This window comes from Haplochromis burtoni, unplaced genomic scaffold (genome assembly GCF_018398535.1).
Source record: "Haplochromis burtoni strain Fernald_Lab_line unplaced genomic scaffold, NCSU_Asbu1 Contig_49, whole genome shotgun sequence".
NCBI classification, from domain to species: Eukaryota; Metazoa; Chordata; class Actinopteri; order Cichliformes; family Cichlidae; genus Haplochromis; species Haplochromis burtoni.
In genome coordinates, this window is record NW_024582410.1 from 974963 (window position 1) to 994041 (window position 19079).

The 19079-nt window shown below is 40.8% G+C and overlaps 1 protein-coding gene across 8 annotated transcripts in view; it reads right to left on the reverse strand.

The window, feature by feature from the left end:
- Positions 1–246: 246 nt before the first annotated feature.
- The window catches only part of magi2a (membrane associated guanylate kinase, WW and PDZ domain containing 2a), a 244159-nt gene continuing 225326 nt past the window's right edge, over positions 247–19079 (reverse strand). For 4 of the 8 annotated variants that reach the window (XM_042220472.1, XM_005923552.3, XM_014333968.2 and 1 more), the window contains 7 exons: positions 16786–17043; positions 16120–16305; positions 14827–15043; positions 13886–14111; positions 12419–12571; positions 8189–8327; positions 247–4929 (listed from right to left, as the gene is read on the reverse strand). In XM_042220472.1, coding sequence (XP_042076406.1) covers positions 4205–4929; positions 8189–8327; positions 12419–12571; positions 13886–14111; positions 14827–15043; positions 16120–16305; positions 16786–17043 — 1904 coding nt within the window. In that variant the 3' untranslated portion in view covers positions 247–4204. The other 4 variants (XM_042220475.1, XM_042220476.1, XM_042220471.1 and 1 more) reach the window with 4 other exon arrangements.

Here is a 19079-nt window from a genome sequence, read left to right on the forward strand (position 1 = left end):
GAATCTCTTATACTCTTCATATCTACTTTATCCTTTGTTTAGTGGTTTGGTTTATGCATTATTTAACTGCTTGACTCCCCTCTCCTTTTTGGGCAATTTTTAAAAATATTTTACATATAAAACTTATTTGTTGATTAATCAAATCTTGCATTTGGAAACCTCTGTGGCCATAACAGAGCAAACAAAAACAGCATCCATACATCCACAAGGACTCACACAGCGGCACATCCTAAGAAATTTCCCATCTTGTGTCAAGAGTTTTGTTTATTTTGACAGCGTTTCAGAATATCATACAGGTAAACAAGATTTTTGCAAAAGTTAATATATTCATAGTGTTGCATTTCATAAAAATAGTTGCTCCACTTACAGTCTTTGTGACCATCAATAGTACACCGAGTCATATTTATAGAGATATTTGTTCAGGGTCTACACACTGCTATTACACTACACAGTGATACCGAGCCGCTCAGGGTGTCGGGGTTTATATTGTGGTGCGAAAGCGTGTCTTTGTTGTTCTCAAACACACACTTTAACACACCCCTAGGTTTTTTTTTTCTTTTTTAAATTTCCCTAGAAAACTACTTACAGTTTGACTCGATGGAGACAGCTCAGATGTGGAAAGCAGTGATTTGTGCAAAGGCAGAGCAAAAAAAGACACACGTTTCCCTGCTTCTGCTCAAATCTGAAGTCACAAAATAAAGGAGCAGTCCAACTAAATGGGTGTGATGTGACGGCGTGTAACTGAGGCATTTTACAAGTGACTGAAAAAGCTCAATTGTTTGCTCCCGGCTGGTGATTCCTTCATTCCTCCCATTTCAAACCCTCTGTGTTGGATTGTGTTTTTAAGTCAGTCTGCTTAGTGCGTGTGTAATTACGGATTACAACGGCAAACATAATGACTTGTGTCCCTTTGCTCACTCAAACACTATCAGTATGTCCCTCAGCAGAAGAAGGAAAGGAGGTTTTTTGTTTTTTTCTTAGGCTCTTTGATTCTCATTCAGAGAAAAATACTCAAAATTAACCGTTTGCTAGATTCCTCCCATTCAACAGCCATTCAGTGACTCAAAGAATGCACTGCAGCCCTGTCAAGCTTTGGATTCATGTCTGTGTCTGTGTGGTGTGCTTACTGTTTGGCACGTTTAAGGGTGGGTGATATCTCTGCGCAGTTATTTAGCCTCAAAGATAAAAACAATAGCAAAAGGAATTAATGCTTTATCTGTAATCCTTTGCAGGGTGACTTACAGTGTTGGGGAACAGAGAACTACATGTAACTAAATTAGTATTTTTAACATTCTTTTATTATTATAGCTTGCTGGCAGTTGAACATTTGTTTTGATGCAGTGATTCATGTAATCAATTACATGAGGGTTTTTCACTACAGAAACTACAAATAAATGTTCCTTAAAGGCAATGAAATAGTCCCACCCATTTTTCTGTCACAGTCTGTGGGTTTATCACAGGGATTTTGGTTATTTTGTTGGGCTTTTCTGTTTCATTTAGTATTACCGATCTTTTAATTCAAAGGTCTTTTCTGAATATTTTGATGGAGGTATCTTGAGATTTTATTAATTTATTAACTCAAGATTAGGATTAACGTTAGTCTTACTTTAGTTATAACTTAAAATGAAAAATAAAACTGAATTGTTGATTGTTATAAAAAGTGACGGCTTTGGCTGCGCACTAGCCTCACATTTAAGACCCACACTGAACACCTCTCCAGACTACAAAAGTGTGGATGACACTTTTATGCATGCACAATTTAAAATGGGAATTTATTGCAGTCTGGAAATAAACCAAGATGTTTTTATTGTCAAAAGGAAAGAGGGGACTTTTTTAGCTTTTTTTTACTGTAATCTACTGAATACCAGCTACCGTTGCTTATTTTTAGACTCCAGTACATTTTTTTCTGGCCACTTTATGAGTGTGCAGCTATCTGAACATAACACTGACATACTGGTATTATGACTTTAATGCTGTTGTGGCTAACAGGCTAGCAAATAGCTTTTTACACACACATATAGCATATGCATATTTGACCTCAGTGCAGTAGCTTTTTCTTTTGAAACATTTTAGTAATATTAATACTGTGTAAAAAAAAAAATTGAACGGACTTTTATCAAATTTTATTTTCTTACTCATCATTACACCTTATATGAAAACCGAGACAGTCAGCAAACATAAAGGAGCAGCATTGCACGCTGCAAAGGTTACTAGGTTACCTCTTCTGTCTTTTTACAGGTTTGTTTTGTAAAATTACTAATTCGATTAAGTTTCCCCAACGCTCTTTATTAGTATCAGCGTAACTTTTGTATTTTTGTGTAGTTTATGTTCCAGCAACCTCAGGCAATGCTATCTGAGACAGATGAGACATTTTGTCCAACTTCACCTGACAGTCTTCATCCTAAAAATCTTTCCCTCCTGTGACATTAAATGTCAAGCTGCTTTCAAGTACCTCTGCCTGTAATCAAGAACGCGCCGTTTGAAGTCTTAGCGTCACCGTTTTATCAAACATTGTGCAAGAATAGAAAGCTTGACAGGAACTGTGGCAGTTACCAAAGGCGGCAGGGCTTAGCTAGTTACGAGCTTGATGTATAGAAATACAAGCGTTGCCTTCAAAGTCAGTCAGATTCTTGGGCAGGAATGCTTAAAAAAAAAAAACAGGAACCCTCAAAAGAGCTTTGGCATGGATATATATGTCTCAATATCACACAGTGTAGACAGAATCTCTTAAAAGAAATTTAATTCAGCAGCTGACAAAGTGTCACGTTCACATGAGCATTCAGTCCTTCCTTCGAGATGCAGATTGTTACGCAAGCGAGCTTCTGAGAAGGTGAGATTGATTCTCTACTGAATTAATATCAGATTTTATTAATTTGGTTTGGTTTAGGGTGCAAAGCTCTGTCTGCCATGTGGCGACGTTTGATTACACAATCTCATATAAGCAATTCTTCATGGAAATTACTGGTGTCAGACCTCATTAAGAAATCAGTAATGAAAAGCATCATGACCCGAGATGAACCACAAATAAAAAGGGACCGTGGATACCTCCGCTAATGGACTCATTTTCATACATAAGCTTGTGAAATAAATTATATATTTCACCGTGTCACACTAAAGAAATGCAGTTTATATTTATATCTGTAGAGTGGGTGTTGTATAGCAGCCTCTGTTGAACCCTCTGCAGTATTTTCGCGGTTGAACCTTTTGTCCTCAGTCTAAGGCACTCTGCCCCTTCGTTGGTATCACACAAGCTCCTTCTCTCAGTGTCCGACAGGACACCGCTGTCGCAGATTGCTTTGATCGTTAAGCACAGAAGAAAGGAAAATAGATTGAAGAGACACTCCCACTGAAGCCCGAGTGATTCAAACAGGCCGTGCAGTCGATCGCAGCAGGCTTGCTGAGACCCAGACCTGTGATCGCAGGGCGGAACAGGAGTGTGCAGGAGCAAGGAGCTACCTAAAGATCCGGGGCATGTCGTGCTGCTTCGCTCATTTATTTGTAGACTAGAATTTCTATATGTTCACTTAAAGATGATCTTATTTACAAAATGTTCCCACATATTCATATTCGTTATAATATATCTATGTCTATAATCATCTGATAGATTATTCAAGACAGGTTCAGGCCCAATACAGTCTCTGTTAAGGCAAAGTTTCTGCTGATGAGTCGATTTCATTTCTGCGGTCGCTCTTTGATCCATTCACTCTCCTCAAAAACATCCGTTAAACATTCCTTTTCATAAAATAGACTCCACTGTGTAGATATATATAAAAAAATCCATCCGACATTTACTTCCTGCTATGTTGTTTATATTTGCATGTTTGCACACCCCCCCCCCCAGTTCAGCAAAATAGAGGTCTTCAAAATTCATTTACTCCACAAATGATTCCCACCACGCTACACAAAGACTCTATTTGCTCTTCTTTTGTGTGTGTGTGTTAACTTGGATGATTTTCCAGTTCTTAAGGTGGTAGGTGTAAAATATGTTTCTCCAAAATAATTTAAAATACAGTTCCATAAATAAAACTTTAAAAACACGTGGTCCAGATCACCCTGCCCCCCTCCTCTTGGTTTTGACTGTATGGGAGAACAGGTCGATGAGGGGATGCAGGAGCACAGGAGGGAGTGAGAATGGTACTTTCATCCAGATGGGGTGGTTTAGTTCAGATGAGTGTGGCCACTGCTTTCTGCTGAAGCTGCGGGGTTATCTGCTCAGAGTGGACGTGCCTGTGCGCAGGGTGCTGGGCAGCTTGTCTGATCCAGGGATCTTCCAAGGTCCAGGAGAGACTGTGGCCTTCCTCCCCGCTGCGATGCTGCTGCTGCTGCTGGTGCTCTTGTTGGGTAGGCTAGGCCAGCTCTCTCCCTGGCCCCTTTCTAGTTCCCTGGGCCTTGGCTTGCTCTGCTCCAGCTCCCCCTGCTTTGCTCCACTCCAGCGCTCTACATCTTCCCTGCTGTTCCCGTTAATGTGTGGGAGCTTAGAGCTGCTAGGAGAGTGAGTGGACTCTCTATTGTCCCTAGTATTTCTCTCCTTGGACCTTCCTCTGTTGCTTCTGGAAGGTTTAGGCTCTCCGCTCTGCCCGTCCTTGCCCCCTTCCCCATCAGGAGTTGGCTGCATCCTGAGGCCCTTGTGGGTGGACCTGCCACCCTCCTTCTTAGCTCTGCTGCTCCCGCTGGTCGCAGCCGCTCTCCTCGCGTGGCCGATTGGGTCTGGGTTTAGCAGCTCGGCTTTCTGGGGGCTCTTCGAATGCTCCGTCCTGCTGTCTCGTGCCACCGGGTCTCGATGGACATCCTGAGGTGGCAGATGAGGAAGGTCGGGGGCTGGGGCTAGATGAGATGAAGGCGATGACATGGAAAGGCTTTCGATAGGAGGGGCTATTTCCGACAGGCTTGGGGAGGCTGAAGGGCGACCATCCCATGGGGCGGCATTGTCTGGAATGCATATGGATGCAGTCAATAACAACATAACAACACCACTCACCCAAAAACATTAAAAAAAATAAACTCCAATCATTACAGCAATCATGCCTATTCTACAAGCTGGAAGCACTGAGGTAAATATCAGAACAGGACGATAACCTACTTTCAGACGTGTCACAGGGCAACTCTACTTTTAGACAACATCCATCTGCCTCCCATAACTCTCTTAAAGGCCTTGGCCAACCTAAAATGTTGGCGGAAAATCGAAAACAGGTTTAATGAAATGGATGATGTGTCCAATAGGGTGGTGCTTTAGTGAGAATGAAAACCATAGGGGCAGAGTGCCTCTCTCTTTTTCTCTAAAGCTGGAGGAACTCGGTATCGGTGTAGCTTCCGCATTGAATCTGCGGTGCATTCCTCCACAACTCTCCACTCTCACAGACTGTTAGCTTCTGTTTCCGCACCGATGAGCCTCAGTCCCTGGGCCATCAGTCATTTTCAGTGGTCTAGGCAGGGGGCAGAGGCTAGGCTTGCTACACCGGCGCCATGAGGCCCAATTATAAGAAGCTCTGGAGCATTTTGAATGCAGGACGAGCAGGAGGTCATTTCTGAGCAAACTGGAGCTTCACAGTGTTTTACCTACAGTATGCTGGTTATGATGTCGGATCACTTAATCTCCCTAAATTTCAGCGGAGTCACTTTAGCACATTACAAAATAAATACCTAGATCTGTGCTTATCAAAATCATCTGAAAAGCTTATTTTTAACCGTTTAGCAAGAGCAGAATCAGATAGAGGTCAGATACTGCCAAAGATCACTTCTCTGACTCACAAAAACTATAATTCATTAATAAATGTATTTAAAAACACTTTCAGTGACAGTACTCACACTTCCACACATTTTTCGTGTTTACAAAAGATTTTGGGGTGAAATAAATAGGGGAGGAATGCAATGGGGAAATACCAAATACATACAAAAATACCAACTTAAAAATACATGACAGAGCCTGCAATGTATTTTACAGACTTCTACTGTAGACAGTTTTTTAAGCGTGCCATTTATTCTTTTGTCCTGGACTTGTCCAGTTTCCTCAAATCTTTTAAGAATACGCTGCACACCACGCAGAAATATGCCAAGTTTGAACCTTGTATTACAGTTTTATGCCTGTCAAATTGTGGTATTTTGGCTTTTTGTTTTGGTAGATTTAGCTGAAGAAATTGCAACAAATCATGTTTTTCTGACAGGCCGGTAGTAACAAAAGTTACAATTTAAAACTGGATCTTCACAAAGTCTGTTCTGTGTAGACACAACACTGATTCATCCCTTGAGTTAGATGCCTTTTAATGCTAGAATGAGTCAAACAAAAAAAAACATTCCCCTGAAAGGACGGGAATGAAAATGAATGAAAAAAGACCTTTAGAAAGCGGAGAACTACTGCTCAAGACCACTTTAAACATCTGGGTCCTTGGAAGCAAAATATAATGCTGAGGTCTACAGTTTAGTGCCGAGCAGTTAGTGTGAGGGTTTACAGCAGTTACACAGGACGTATTACTCAGCATACAAAAACTGTATCTGAACTGATTTCTGTTTCTGACAAAAAGCTTTTAGGAGAAAATTACTACGCAAAACAGAAGAAAAGTTTTGAACAGAAACATGCTGATACTAAGTGCTATTAACTTTCTGGTCTTTTCTCCCTGAAACAGTTTTTACATAGTTTGCTTTCATGTTTCTTTACTAAAAGTAGCAAATAACTTTGACCACCTAAGTAGCAAGCTTAAGTGTAAGTTTTGATAAATTTGATAAACGCATACCCTTAGAAAGGGCGCACAAAATATCTCAACGCCACGCAGATGAACACAAAATAACATTTGTGCTCATACTCACAGCTACATCACACAGTTTATACTCTTGATTTTTGGTGCTTTATTTTGCATAACCCTTAAAAATCTCACAGCAACCCGAAACAAAAATAGCTCGCTCCTTTGAACATTAGTATGCTAATGCTTTAAACAGGCAAATTAATCACAGCGCGTGATTTGAATAACCTTCCAGTATGCAAATAAATTGCTTGTAAACTAGGAATGATTAAATGCTGAATCAAACCCACGCAGATTAGGCCATGTGGGTTAAAAAATGTCGCTTCTAGGCTGCAGGGGAACTTGGATAACAGTAGCTATCTACAGATAGGGTGCCGTGTTGTCTGGCTGACCACACCGGGACTCCTTGTGTGCATGTTTCAAGATTGTAGCTCAAGGCAAGTATTAAAAAAAGCTCTCCACACAGAGAGATTAAAACCTGGGCTGGAAGGGGACTAACAGAGAAGGGCAGACATGGGGGAGCGACAGGGGTGACCACCAAGGCCAGTTGTTGATGAATAAGCCTCACAGAGAGGGGGGTTAACAGATAAGTGAGCATCATGCTGACGCAGAAGCCACAGGAGTGAGTGACGCATTGGAGTTTTACTGCCCGCAGTGTCATACAAATAAATGTCCCCTTCCAGGCTCAATTCATGCTGCGCTGAAACTTTACTGGGTAAATAATCTGCTGTAATATTTCACGTTCATTTCCCCTGGCTGGCTCAGGATGCACGCTCATATAGCTTTATTTTTGAGCCCATAGGTAGCTGTTGGTGGCTGATTTATCTTTCAGTCAGGAACAGAGTTATGTTCACTAATTTTAGAACCTCCTGCAGCTTGGTGTGATTTTTGTTGATTACTCCTGGAGCAAAAAAACAGAAAAGAAAAGAAAAATCTTCAAGAGTTTGGGGCTTTTCAAAGTTATAAAACAAGTTTTGATGTGAAAACAACGCACAATACCAAAGCACAGAAAGCCAGGGTTAAGTGAAGAGAAAGAAACATTCGTATGGTCACAAACCGTGTCTTTAGAGTGGCCCGTTAGGAAGAAATAGGGGGAGCCATGCTTGTCACTTTTCATGCACATGGAGAGACTGGAAGATACCATTCCTATAGAAGGGGAAGTAACAACCTAGACCAATCAATTAGTGATAGATCACTGAAATGGACAGAAGATAAACTAGTGTTAGTTAAGACAGAAGAGACAATTAGTTTACAGCAACAGTGAAATACAGAACTAAGAGATTAAATACAAAAGGATGACGGCTACAGAGGCAGAAGATACAATATGAATAAAAATGCATGTCAGATTAATATTACTAAGAGTCGATGTGATGCTAGATTAACAGTGAAAAAAATACTACGTGTTAAGAAAGAAATGATCTGAGAGACAAATAATTTAAAGTCTAGAACCTTACCGTACTCTGGGACCTGCCCTGTACCCCTCTTTAGGAGGAGACGAACCCGCCTGCCCCCAGACTTGATGAGCTCGATAGCCCTAGCATGGGTCATGTCCCGAGTGCTCTCTCCATTGATCTCAATGATCTGGTCCCCAACCTGCATGTCAGGAGGTTTGCAAAGAAAACAAAGAAAGAAGCTGAGAAGTCTGTTTGTACTTTCCTTGCAAGGTCAAATCAATAAGACATTTTAGGTATAACAATATGCTTACAGCTTTTGGTCACATGCTAAATCTAAACCAAAGCTAAGCAAAATCTGTCTGGATTGTAGACTGGGGTTTATTTGCTTTAGACTAAACGTATGGATGGTTTTTAAATAGTGCTTTTAGGCATTTTTGCCTTTATTTGATTAGTGACAATTTAGGGATACATCAGTGATGTGTCATGTGTGTAACTGTAAGCCACCAAAAAGCAAGTCTGATATATAGCCCTATTTTTCTACTTTTGGGGTTGCTTGGTCTCTTGTTATTAAATTGTTTGCATCATCTTTGCTGTGCAACAGACCAGAACATTCATACACAGCATTTATTTTCCATCCTTGCTTTCAGATCATGCCCTTTTTTGTCTTCTTCCAATGTTTTACAAGTCATTTAATTTTTCTTCATGACATACACTCGGAAATGACTCTTCAACATCAATAAACATGAAGCAGTAATTTAGAGTAAAATGCAACTGAAACATATAAAATCAAAGGCATTCATTGAAATGATTTGTCATTGAAAAATGTGCTTTGTATAAACTAAATGTATATCAGTGAAGTAAATCTGATTTGATCAGATTCCATTAAATTAAACATTTTGCATTGTACCAATGTAACAAAATTACATAGAACATTAAATTAGTTACAGTCATCAAACAATGTAGTGGTAGGCTTGAAGACATAGGCCTCACAAAGGTAACAACTACACCTATAATATAATTGAATAAATCAAACGCAGTCTAGAAACTGTCAACCTGCTTCTGTTTGAAAGAAAGAAGAAGTATTTTTTCAGCCATGAACTTAGGGCAGCTTTGTTCTGTGATCGATAAATACTTTGCTGGCTGTATTCAGAACAGCCAAATACAGCAACCACTGGAACAAGTCTGAAGCTGTGTGCATCGATTAGACGGAGTATCAATAAAGCTCAATAACCACTGAAGGGAAAACCAAACTGCCCTCAATCAATCCAAAACAAAGCAGTAAGAATGGAGCAGATAAATCTAAATGATTAGATGACCCTTGCTATTTGTATGAAATGTTTCCTTGTGAGTTTATAAGGATCAATACAGATTTACAATCACTGGCCCCTTTATTAGTTACGCCTTAATAGTACTGGATTGGATTTCTGAACTTTTGCCTTCAGAGCTGTTTCAAGGTATTGGAAACATTCTCCACAGATTTTGATCCTTATTAAGACTTTCCCGTTCCACTACATCCAAAGGTGCTATAGTCGCTTGAGATCTGGTGCCTGGGGAGGCCATTTGAGTACAGTTTCCTATTCAAGAAACCAGTTTGAGATGATTTGAGCTTTGTGACATGGTGTGTCATCTGGTTACTGCTGGGGACACTATGGTCATTACACCACCACCACCAGCAGCAGCAGGAGCTAGAACCAAGACTTGTTTTGATCATGTCTATATAACTACATGCATTGGGCTGCTGCTATCTGATTGGTTGTTTAGATATTTGTGTTAATGAGGTGTTAATGAGCAGTTGAAGAGGAATACATAATACACTGGTTGTTAAGTGTATAAAATAATCATAACAGCAGCAGCTCAGCTAAAACCTAAAGTTAATATTCCCAGGCCTATCCCTTCTTTATGTGACCACTCCTTGGTGTATGTGAGGATGGCTCAAATATGAAACACTTCAAAGCCCTTCATGTGAGGGCCCTGAGGTTCACTAATGGGAGAAATCATGAGGAACAGGACAAAACATGCTGAGCCAATTACACTAACAAATGGAGAAGTCTCCCAGTAATGGTAGGAGGGTAATTTTAAAGTTAGGAGTGGACTAGAGTCAAGAGAGGGGGAGTCATTACGTGTCATTACAGTGGTCTGAAGAGGTGGAAGCCAAGACTGTTCTCATTAATCCTCAGCCCCTAACAGCAGCAGAGAGTGATCTCCATTTTCATCTTTAATAAAGAGGGAAAGAAAGCTGAATGGACAGCACGTGAGCTCAAAAAGCAGGAGTTGGGAGCGAAGCTCGGAGAAGTAATTAAATGTGCTGAATGATTATCGGTAAAAATCAATCACTTCATACAATTTTCTTAACAGCATCTACAGTGACATTTAACCTAAAAAAAACAAACCTGTTAGAAATTGTAAGCGCTCCTTGTTGCTGATTATTTTGTTCGCAAGAGGGTTTTTTTCCTCCTTTTTAAGAGCCTGTTGAGTAGAAACTACTTGGCTCAAACTCAAAATGTCAGAGTGACTGCAGGGAGTCACAGAGCATGTGGGCTTTTTGGTTTCCACACCTGAGTATGTTAAAGCGCTACTCAAATCCACAGTGACAGCCATGCTTTTTAACTACTGTCTCGCATTTGCTTAAGTTAAATGCAGATTGATTCCTCGCCACATGCAGCGGTGTGGATCGTGGATTGCTGGAGGAGGGATCACACGGCTTACACTGTTTGATCAATCAACGGTGACAAATATGAAGCGCATACATGCGTCTACTTAAGTAAAATCCTGGGGCATTGGCTTTATTTACTTATTTTACATGTCATTAGGACACAAAATAAAACTTTACAGTTCAAAATTAACCCGAGAGGGTGACCGCATAGGTGCCCACGTGTTTGTAAAACTTCTGTTTTGTACATTTTATATTTTGCTTTATTTGGTAACAACTGAAACTAACCAGTTTATTATGTACACCTGTTCAACTGCGTTTTAACCGAAATATCGAATCAGCCAATCACATGGCACCGACTCAGTGTACTGAGGTATGCAGACACGATCAAGGCAACCTGCTTGAATGGTCATCAGAATGGGCAAGAAAGGGAATTTAAATGACTTTGAACATGGCATTGTTTTTGTTTTGAGTATTTAATAAACACATTTAATTGTGCAAAGCGTGGCTCCAGTTAGAGTCAAAAAAATCAATCAAACCAGGGTTTGCTGTAGGGCGCGCCTACCTTCTCACTTATTCATGTGAACTTGTCCTTTTTTTTTGTTTGTCAGATCCACACGTCACTCGTCCACATCTACTTCAAAATGCTCAACTTGAGGCTTCAACAAAGCACTCTAAACTAATGTGTTAGTTACTTCCATGTTTAATGAGAACTGAATGCAGCTCTTTCCAACTTAAAATGTAACTTACTGTAGTAGACTGCTACAATTGGTACAACATGAAACCTGTCATAGGCGTTTTTTTATGTCCAGAAACTTTACTGGTAATCAGTTTGACTTTTTCTTTCTCACTTTCTTTGTTTAATACTAAATACTTAAAAAGAAACTATCACTACTTCACAGCAGTTTGTTTACTGATTTTAAGTAGAGCTCCACAAGTATTCCTGCTTCCTTTTCCACGTCCGTCTGGAGCCACTGGACTACAACGATTACAACACAGAAAAGGAAAAGTAATATCTCCCTCAGGGGCATTTTACACCATTATCTTTGACAGGTTCATTACAGATAAGCACTGTAGTGCATACTGAGGCTAACAGCCGCAGACGTAAAAATCGGAGGACATGCAAGAAAAAGAAAACAGGACTGAGGGAAACGTCAAAGACAGAAAAGCTGCTGGGGAAGTGGAAGGGTTTTATTTTCATTTCCACTGGATTTATTGTTATTACATATATATATGTAATTCAGAAAATGTGTGTGCTGCTTTGTTTTTTTAGCTAAAAGGATAACTGTGTAGCTGTGGAGACCATCAAACACATGACATCATGATGGCCCCATTAAATGATTAAATCTGTCTTTAACCTGCTGAATATCACCTGATGCTAAACAAAAGGAAGAAGTTAAGTTTTGGGAATTTGGGAGGAGGCAAACTTGCGATCAGCATCAGAAGGACAAACCATCTCATACATAAGTTATTTTGACAGATTATTTCTTAGCTGGCACAAAAAAAAGTTGCAGTTGCAGCGCTGATAACATCAGACAATTACAGACAACACCGTGTAATGCAGCAAAGATTGAAAACAGCTTAACTTTTAACGATGGGGTAATCGCTTTCTTAAAGGAAATGATGTCATGAAACCCTACCCTCATCCTCCCGTTGCGAATGGCCGGCCCATCCTCTGCGAGTCGTAGGACAAAGAGGTCCATTTTGTACTCCCGCCCTCCACGGATGCTAAAACCGAAGCCCTTCACGCTCTTCTCCAGCTCCACTGTGAAGAAGTCGAAGTCCTGTGTAAGCTGAGACAAGCAGAGATCACGCATGATCAGATGCAGTCGTACTCGAGCACAAAACAGACTATGACTGCAGAAAATTGTCTCCAATAATAGTTTTTTTGAAGGAGAACGGAGCAAAAGCAATGGGCGAGGTGCTAATAAGTCCAAAAGTTTAGCTTCAATACATGAGGTTTTGAGAAATAACACAGCATTTACTTTGACAGACAAAACCAGCTTTAAATAGAAAAACAAAGGGTTTATACAAAAACTCAAAATATCTAGAAATAAGCTTAGAATATAATAGAAAAACAATCTCTCTGGAAATATATTTTACTACATTATTGTACAAGAGACTGTGCAATGAAAATATGTTTGAGGCAATTCAGTGCCACGTAACAGCTTTTTCACCATGTGAGCCCTAAAACATTATTTTAGACCCTAAATTTGTAACTTTAAAATGTTCCTCTCAGCAAATACCCACATGTCCCTGATCATCAACCAAATTTAGAAGTATTTATACATTTATTGGCCACTGGCAGCTGAGCTGTGAACACAAGGTTGATATACAGCTCAAACTTTAAGTTTACTTGTTAGGAAGTAGTTTCTTATTTACACATCCAAAATATCATTGGTGAAATATTGGCAATTTTTTGTCATATTTACGACCACCATACAACTTTAAGTCCATTTATCGCTCTCCTTTAACCTGCTTAGTAAGGAGAAGGAAGGTTTCTTTACACCTGCAATAATTTATAAGTGGTGGTACAGCTCTGTGCTGGGAGCCCGTTTCCCTTCTATGGAGGAGTTTGTATTAGTGCAAACAGCAGCAGGAAGACAGTCCATACATAACAGAGCACAGAGAACCGATATGCAGCATGAAAAGTAGGAGCTGTGTTGTAAGTGTGCCGCAAAATGACTTGCATCTGTAGGCAGGCCTAAGATTTGTCAGTTGGATGTGTACAGGGGTACCAGCTGAGCCATTAGCTCCTGTAAGCTGGCACTGAGCTCAGCTGTCATCAGCTGATCATGCAGGATTGCAGGCTGAGCTCAACTTTGTGACCTGCCTGAACCAACGCTGTGCTCAGTTTTAGGTTTTCACCAACTCATGTCTGGCTCTTAATTGGATTTGTGCACAGATAGCAGAGATAAAATTTAAAAAAAAAGAGTTAACAGATACTAAAAAGGCTCCGTAAAGCTGTAGGGGACTGATATGATATGATTATGTCCTAGATTTCAAATATCAATGTTCATATTGACAATCCTGTATGATTTGACCTTCAGAAAAGAGTCTGTTGAAGGATGAGTCACTCTCATCCTCAAGGCAAAGTCCTTCCTTACTTGAACTGGTGGCATTCGGTACTCTGGGATGGCAAATTGTCTAGCATCTGTGGCTAGCTGTCGATAGTCCAGCAGAGGCGGGTGTCTGTAATCCAACGTGGGTGGCTGCCGGTAGTCTGCCACGGGAGGGTGCCGGTAGTCCACCGGCGGCTGTCGGTAGTCTGTGAATGGTGGCTGTCGGATGTCTGGTTTAACATCTTGCCTCGCCTTCACCTCAGACCTGTAACTAACAGACCAATGAGAATGAAGGAGGAACTTCCAGGGGGGATTCCTACAGCTGTCATCACCACCTTTGGACATGGAAGATTACTCGTGTTATCTTTCAGCGTGCTTAGCAAACAAAAAAAGAAACCCCATCTCTAACAAACTGCTGGGTCATCCGGCGCTGACAGAAATGGCTTGTTTTTAGTTTTGAAATAACAACCATTAAACACAACTTAAGTGAGGAAATTAAACATCACATAAAATGTTTATAATAAAAACAAACTCTCTCTCACGCTGATGAGTGCAAAGATATCTGAATACTGTGTAAAGCAGAGGGAAAGGAAATGAGGCTGTAAATTTTGGGACCCCTGTAGTTCTTGGTAAAATATTCAACAGATCTCGATAAAGAAGCAATTTATGTAAATAATTTAGCACTCCATAAGAGTTAAGTGATGTTATACAACAAAATAGTGAGCGAGCGTGAGAGATGAACAAAGAGAAGGGACAATAAGAGAGACAAAGATGAAGCTGGAAAAAGAAACTGAAAGGGGAGAAGAGAGAGGATCGGGCAAGGTGAAGAGAAAGAGAAAGGAGATATCTGACTCGCTCAGGGTACCTTTATTCCCAGAGGAATGGTGTTTCACCCCAGTGGCAGATAAAGAGCTAGTCTATAAAAAATGCTTCACTGCGTCATAAAAAAAAAAAATCAAGGCAGCTGCTTGTAAACCGACTCTTACCTGCTCTCGTGGGTGTAGGTCTGAGGTGTCGGGGCAGGAAGCTGAGTCACAGGGCTCTGGTGGGGCATGGGGTTGGGCTGGCTGGCAGAGGGGCTCGGTTCTGTCACTGCTTGGTTAGACAGGGAGGCTGCAGTGTTTAGCTGGGCCTTAGGGCTGTGCTGGTGAGCCATGGGGCTCTGCTTCTCCGAGCTGGGGGCTGATGGAGGATTGCTCACCTCTGAAAAACAGAATGTGATGTAAGAAAATCAAACCATAAGGTATCAGCTAAGGCTGTCTTGTCACTATAACTTGATTGTCTTGGCCACTTGAGGGCAGCACAGCAAACCTATTGTCCTCTGATAAAGTTGATCTGCTGGAGTAACGGCGCTATTTATTTCTTTTCAACTGCTAAATCTGAGCGGAAAAGGAGATTCCTGTTTAGGTTTTCACCACATGCCTAAGGGCATATTTGAGTCTTCACTTTATTTACTATGACAGAAATGAAACAATGGCCTGAAAAAAAAATCAAGTGGCCGATTAAAGCTGGGTGGTGGTGAAAGTGTTCTTGATTTGAATAATTCTTAATAAAAAATATTGATATGTAGACCTTTATTTTCTATTTTAAATAAAACACAACTACTGCCAGGGTTGGCAATTTTTATGGCTACACAATATCCTCAGCTGCTTCTTGCTGTGATTGGCCAGCAGTGGAGAAGTACAATGGGTTTAAATCTATCTAGCAACACAACTGCGGCTTTATCAAAGTCTATTGTGTAATCATTTGGTGAAAGTGTGTGTTTTTTTCCGGTTTTGATCATCAGTGAGTCTCGCTTACTCCTCATTGTAATGTGCATCCCTTATTGGGCTCACTAACAGTGGTCAAAAATCTACAGGTATTTCAAACTAATGGGAATACAAATGTCAGTGGAATATCAGTGGGAAGTGATGCAAAAAGAAAATCCTTTCTCGGCAGCCTTGGTTGCTGTGATTCAAGTTTATTGTGAGTAGTTAAGAGTCTCTTGTTGAATTGAAATCTTTCTCAAAAGCAACAAATGAAAAGAATCACTTGGTAAATGGGAGAAGGGAACACATTTCTCAGTGACACAGCCGGAGTGTGTTCTGTATTAGTGTTATTGTTAGAGACGTGCACTTCTGTTCCAAGCATCTGCATGCAGAGGTGTCATAAAAACAGAGTATGACTGGCTTGTGAATGTGACACAAGGCTTTGCAGCTTTCATTTAACAAAGCTAATTCAATATCTGTCATGAATCACCGTCAGCAGGTGTTTTGTGTGCGTGTGTGTCCATGTCTCACCTTCCTGTGGTATGATCCTCAGGGTGACACTAAGGCCTGCATCTTTGATCAGCTTAACGATGTCAGCGTGCGGCATGTTGACGATGGACTGGTTGTTCACCGCCAGTATCCTGTCTCCCACCTTCAGCTTCCCGCAGCGGTCTGCCGGGCTGCCCTCGATGATGCGGCCAATTTTGTGGGGCACAGCTGTTGGAGCATTCACACACGCAACAGCGGGTAAAGACGCGCTCGGCAGCAGATTGGAGGATTACGCTAGTCTGTGCTCACACACCACTCACTGCCTGACTGACTGAACGTGTCTCTGCCTCTCTCATTTTGCTATTCACCTCAGGCTTACGTAAGGCATCCAGTTTTTCTTCATGTGTGTGTGGGCGATGCACTGATGCTCAGAGCAGTGCGCCAGATATGTGTGTGACTGACGTGCTGTGGGAGGGCATGTATAATTGAGGAGCTAGAATGAGAGGGGCTTCACTTTTTACCAAGCCGCGACCTTGCCTACCCTAACCAATAAGTTTTCTTCACACTATAAAGAGACTACCTGATTATTGACAAGCATCTATGAGCTTTGCCACAATGTTTAGCACTCGAAGCAGTTGTTATGCTAAGCAGAGAATGACTGATGATGCTTAAGCACCTACTTGACTCTTTAATAATCACTGGACTCACTGTTAGTTGTGGCCGCCTCAGGCCGGTTGAGCGAGCTGATGATGACGAAACCGAAGCCCTCGCTCTCCTTTCGGCTGATTATGACATCGCTTGGTTGTGTGTTCGAGATCCCGTCTGAAGTAGCACCGGTGTTGCCCATGCCAGCGTTGGGAGCCTGGGGTGTGCTGGTGCTGTTGCCATACGTGAAGTCACTACGTGGGGAGCTGTGCTGCGTGGAGACAGAACCTGGGCTGCGGCCGTTTTCTGGACAAGACTCGCCTGTAGGGCGACGCAGAGAGGAATCAGAACAGAGGTATGTAGCTGAGTTTGAGAACCCTTCCCAAATGTGCAGACTAATGTCAAAGGCATAAAATTGTATGTTTGCACCAACAAGGTGACTCTTAAAGAGCTGTTAGCCCTAAACCTGACATATCTCAGCTTGGTGTGAAGTGAATTCTTAAAGGTTGAGTGAACTGCACAATTGGAGGACAAAAGAAAAAAACTATCTAAAGCAGATGAAAAGGATCTGCAAGTCACCTCCTGAACAAAGAAGAAAAACCTTTTAGGAAATCTTTGTCAAAATTGATGAAATTACGAACAACGAAAAGTATTGTCAGCTTTAAACCATCTGGAAAGCATCTAATTGGCAACGATTTAATTTTTCAGTATAATACTGATCCCAAACACACTGCAGTAATAGTATACCTGGATAGAAAAAAAACACAGGTGAAACTATCAGTCATGCACAGACCTCTACGGAGACCTAAGAGGACGCAGTGTCGGATCATCTTGACAGAGAACAGAACAAAGTAAAGACAACATCCAAAGAAGAGCTTTGGATGTCCTTCAAGAAGCCTGGAGAACTATTCCTGAAGTCTACTTAAAGGAATTCCAAGAAGGCTTACAGGAGGTGCTGAAGAATAAAGGTGGTCATATCTTTATTTCAAACATGACTTTCAAAGCTCATTATAATTATAAAAATGTAAATGCTTATTTAAGATATTTTAAGACATCGGAGACCTTAAGGAGCCTAATGGGAGAGGAAAGGACTTACAAACCCTATTAACACTTACAATGTATACATTAATGATCCAGATGAAGGCCACAAGCTAAAACATATCAAAAATACATCATTGCTTCATAATACAAAAGTGCACAATGAGCATTTTCCTGTTGCAGCCAGCTGAGATGGAGTTTTTTTCAGGACCCTCTCTACAACGGCAACCCTGCTGTGTCGCAGCATTCAAATAAGGCAGCTTTTTTCGTGTGTGGATTTTTTATTTTTTTTGATGATGTAACCCTCTAGCCCTCACATTGCTATTTTAAGTAAACCATCAGAAAAGTGTAGCAGTTAGCAGCTTACACAGTAAGAACAAAAACAATTTTTTTCTCCAGTAATTTGATCCTTAACAATTTGCTGCATTTAATAAGATTGTGAAATCCTTTATTTGCAGGTGACTCCAGGTGTCAAATTATTGTGGTGCGCTGAATAATACAATATTAAGTTCTTAAATGAATTAAAGTACCTTTAAACTCTTGTTACCTTCTATCAGTGCAGTTCATGCTCGCTACTACTGCTCTTGAGAACGGCATCTCATCCCAAAAATGATGTTACAACAGCTGGTGCACCTTACAGGTTTTGTAACCAGGTGTGCGCATAGCAACAAGGCTGGAGGCATGAGCGATCTCTACATATATTTCCATGAGATGCTGTTGGAGGATCATAGAAATTCCCAGGTGGATTCCAGGGAGCTCCTGGAACAGTTTAATGCTTTGTTTCCTGCTTCCTTAATTCTTCTACTCACAATCCAGTGGTAAAGCAGTGTTGTGACACTTTGAAGTAGTGTCACTGTTACATTTTCTCATGTACAATACAGAAATGTCCATCTCTATATTGCTTTTCTACTATGCTAGAGTAGCTTTGCTTGATTCACAGGATCCTCCCGTCACATCCTACATAAACCCTCAAATAATTTACTAGTATTTTTTTGAAACTTTGGCCAACTTTAATATGATCATCCACAGTTTTGAAATGTTCAAGTGACATAAAATAAGTGAAAGCATAAAAGTCCCCTTCAAAGAAACTAAAGATTCCTAACTAGAAAAAAATATCAGCAGGATACAGAGTTACTTTCATAGAATCCAAAGATCATTTTGCATGTGGAAAATCTACACAGTTTTGCCAGCAAAGTGTTTTTCATCTTCCCCCTAAGCTGGAACTAGACCTCATCCCTGTGAAGAATCAAGAAGCGAACATAAGACAGCAATTCAAAACACATCATTAAAACGCTGCCTTATGTCAATCTGACCACAGC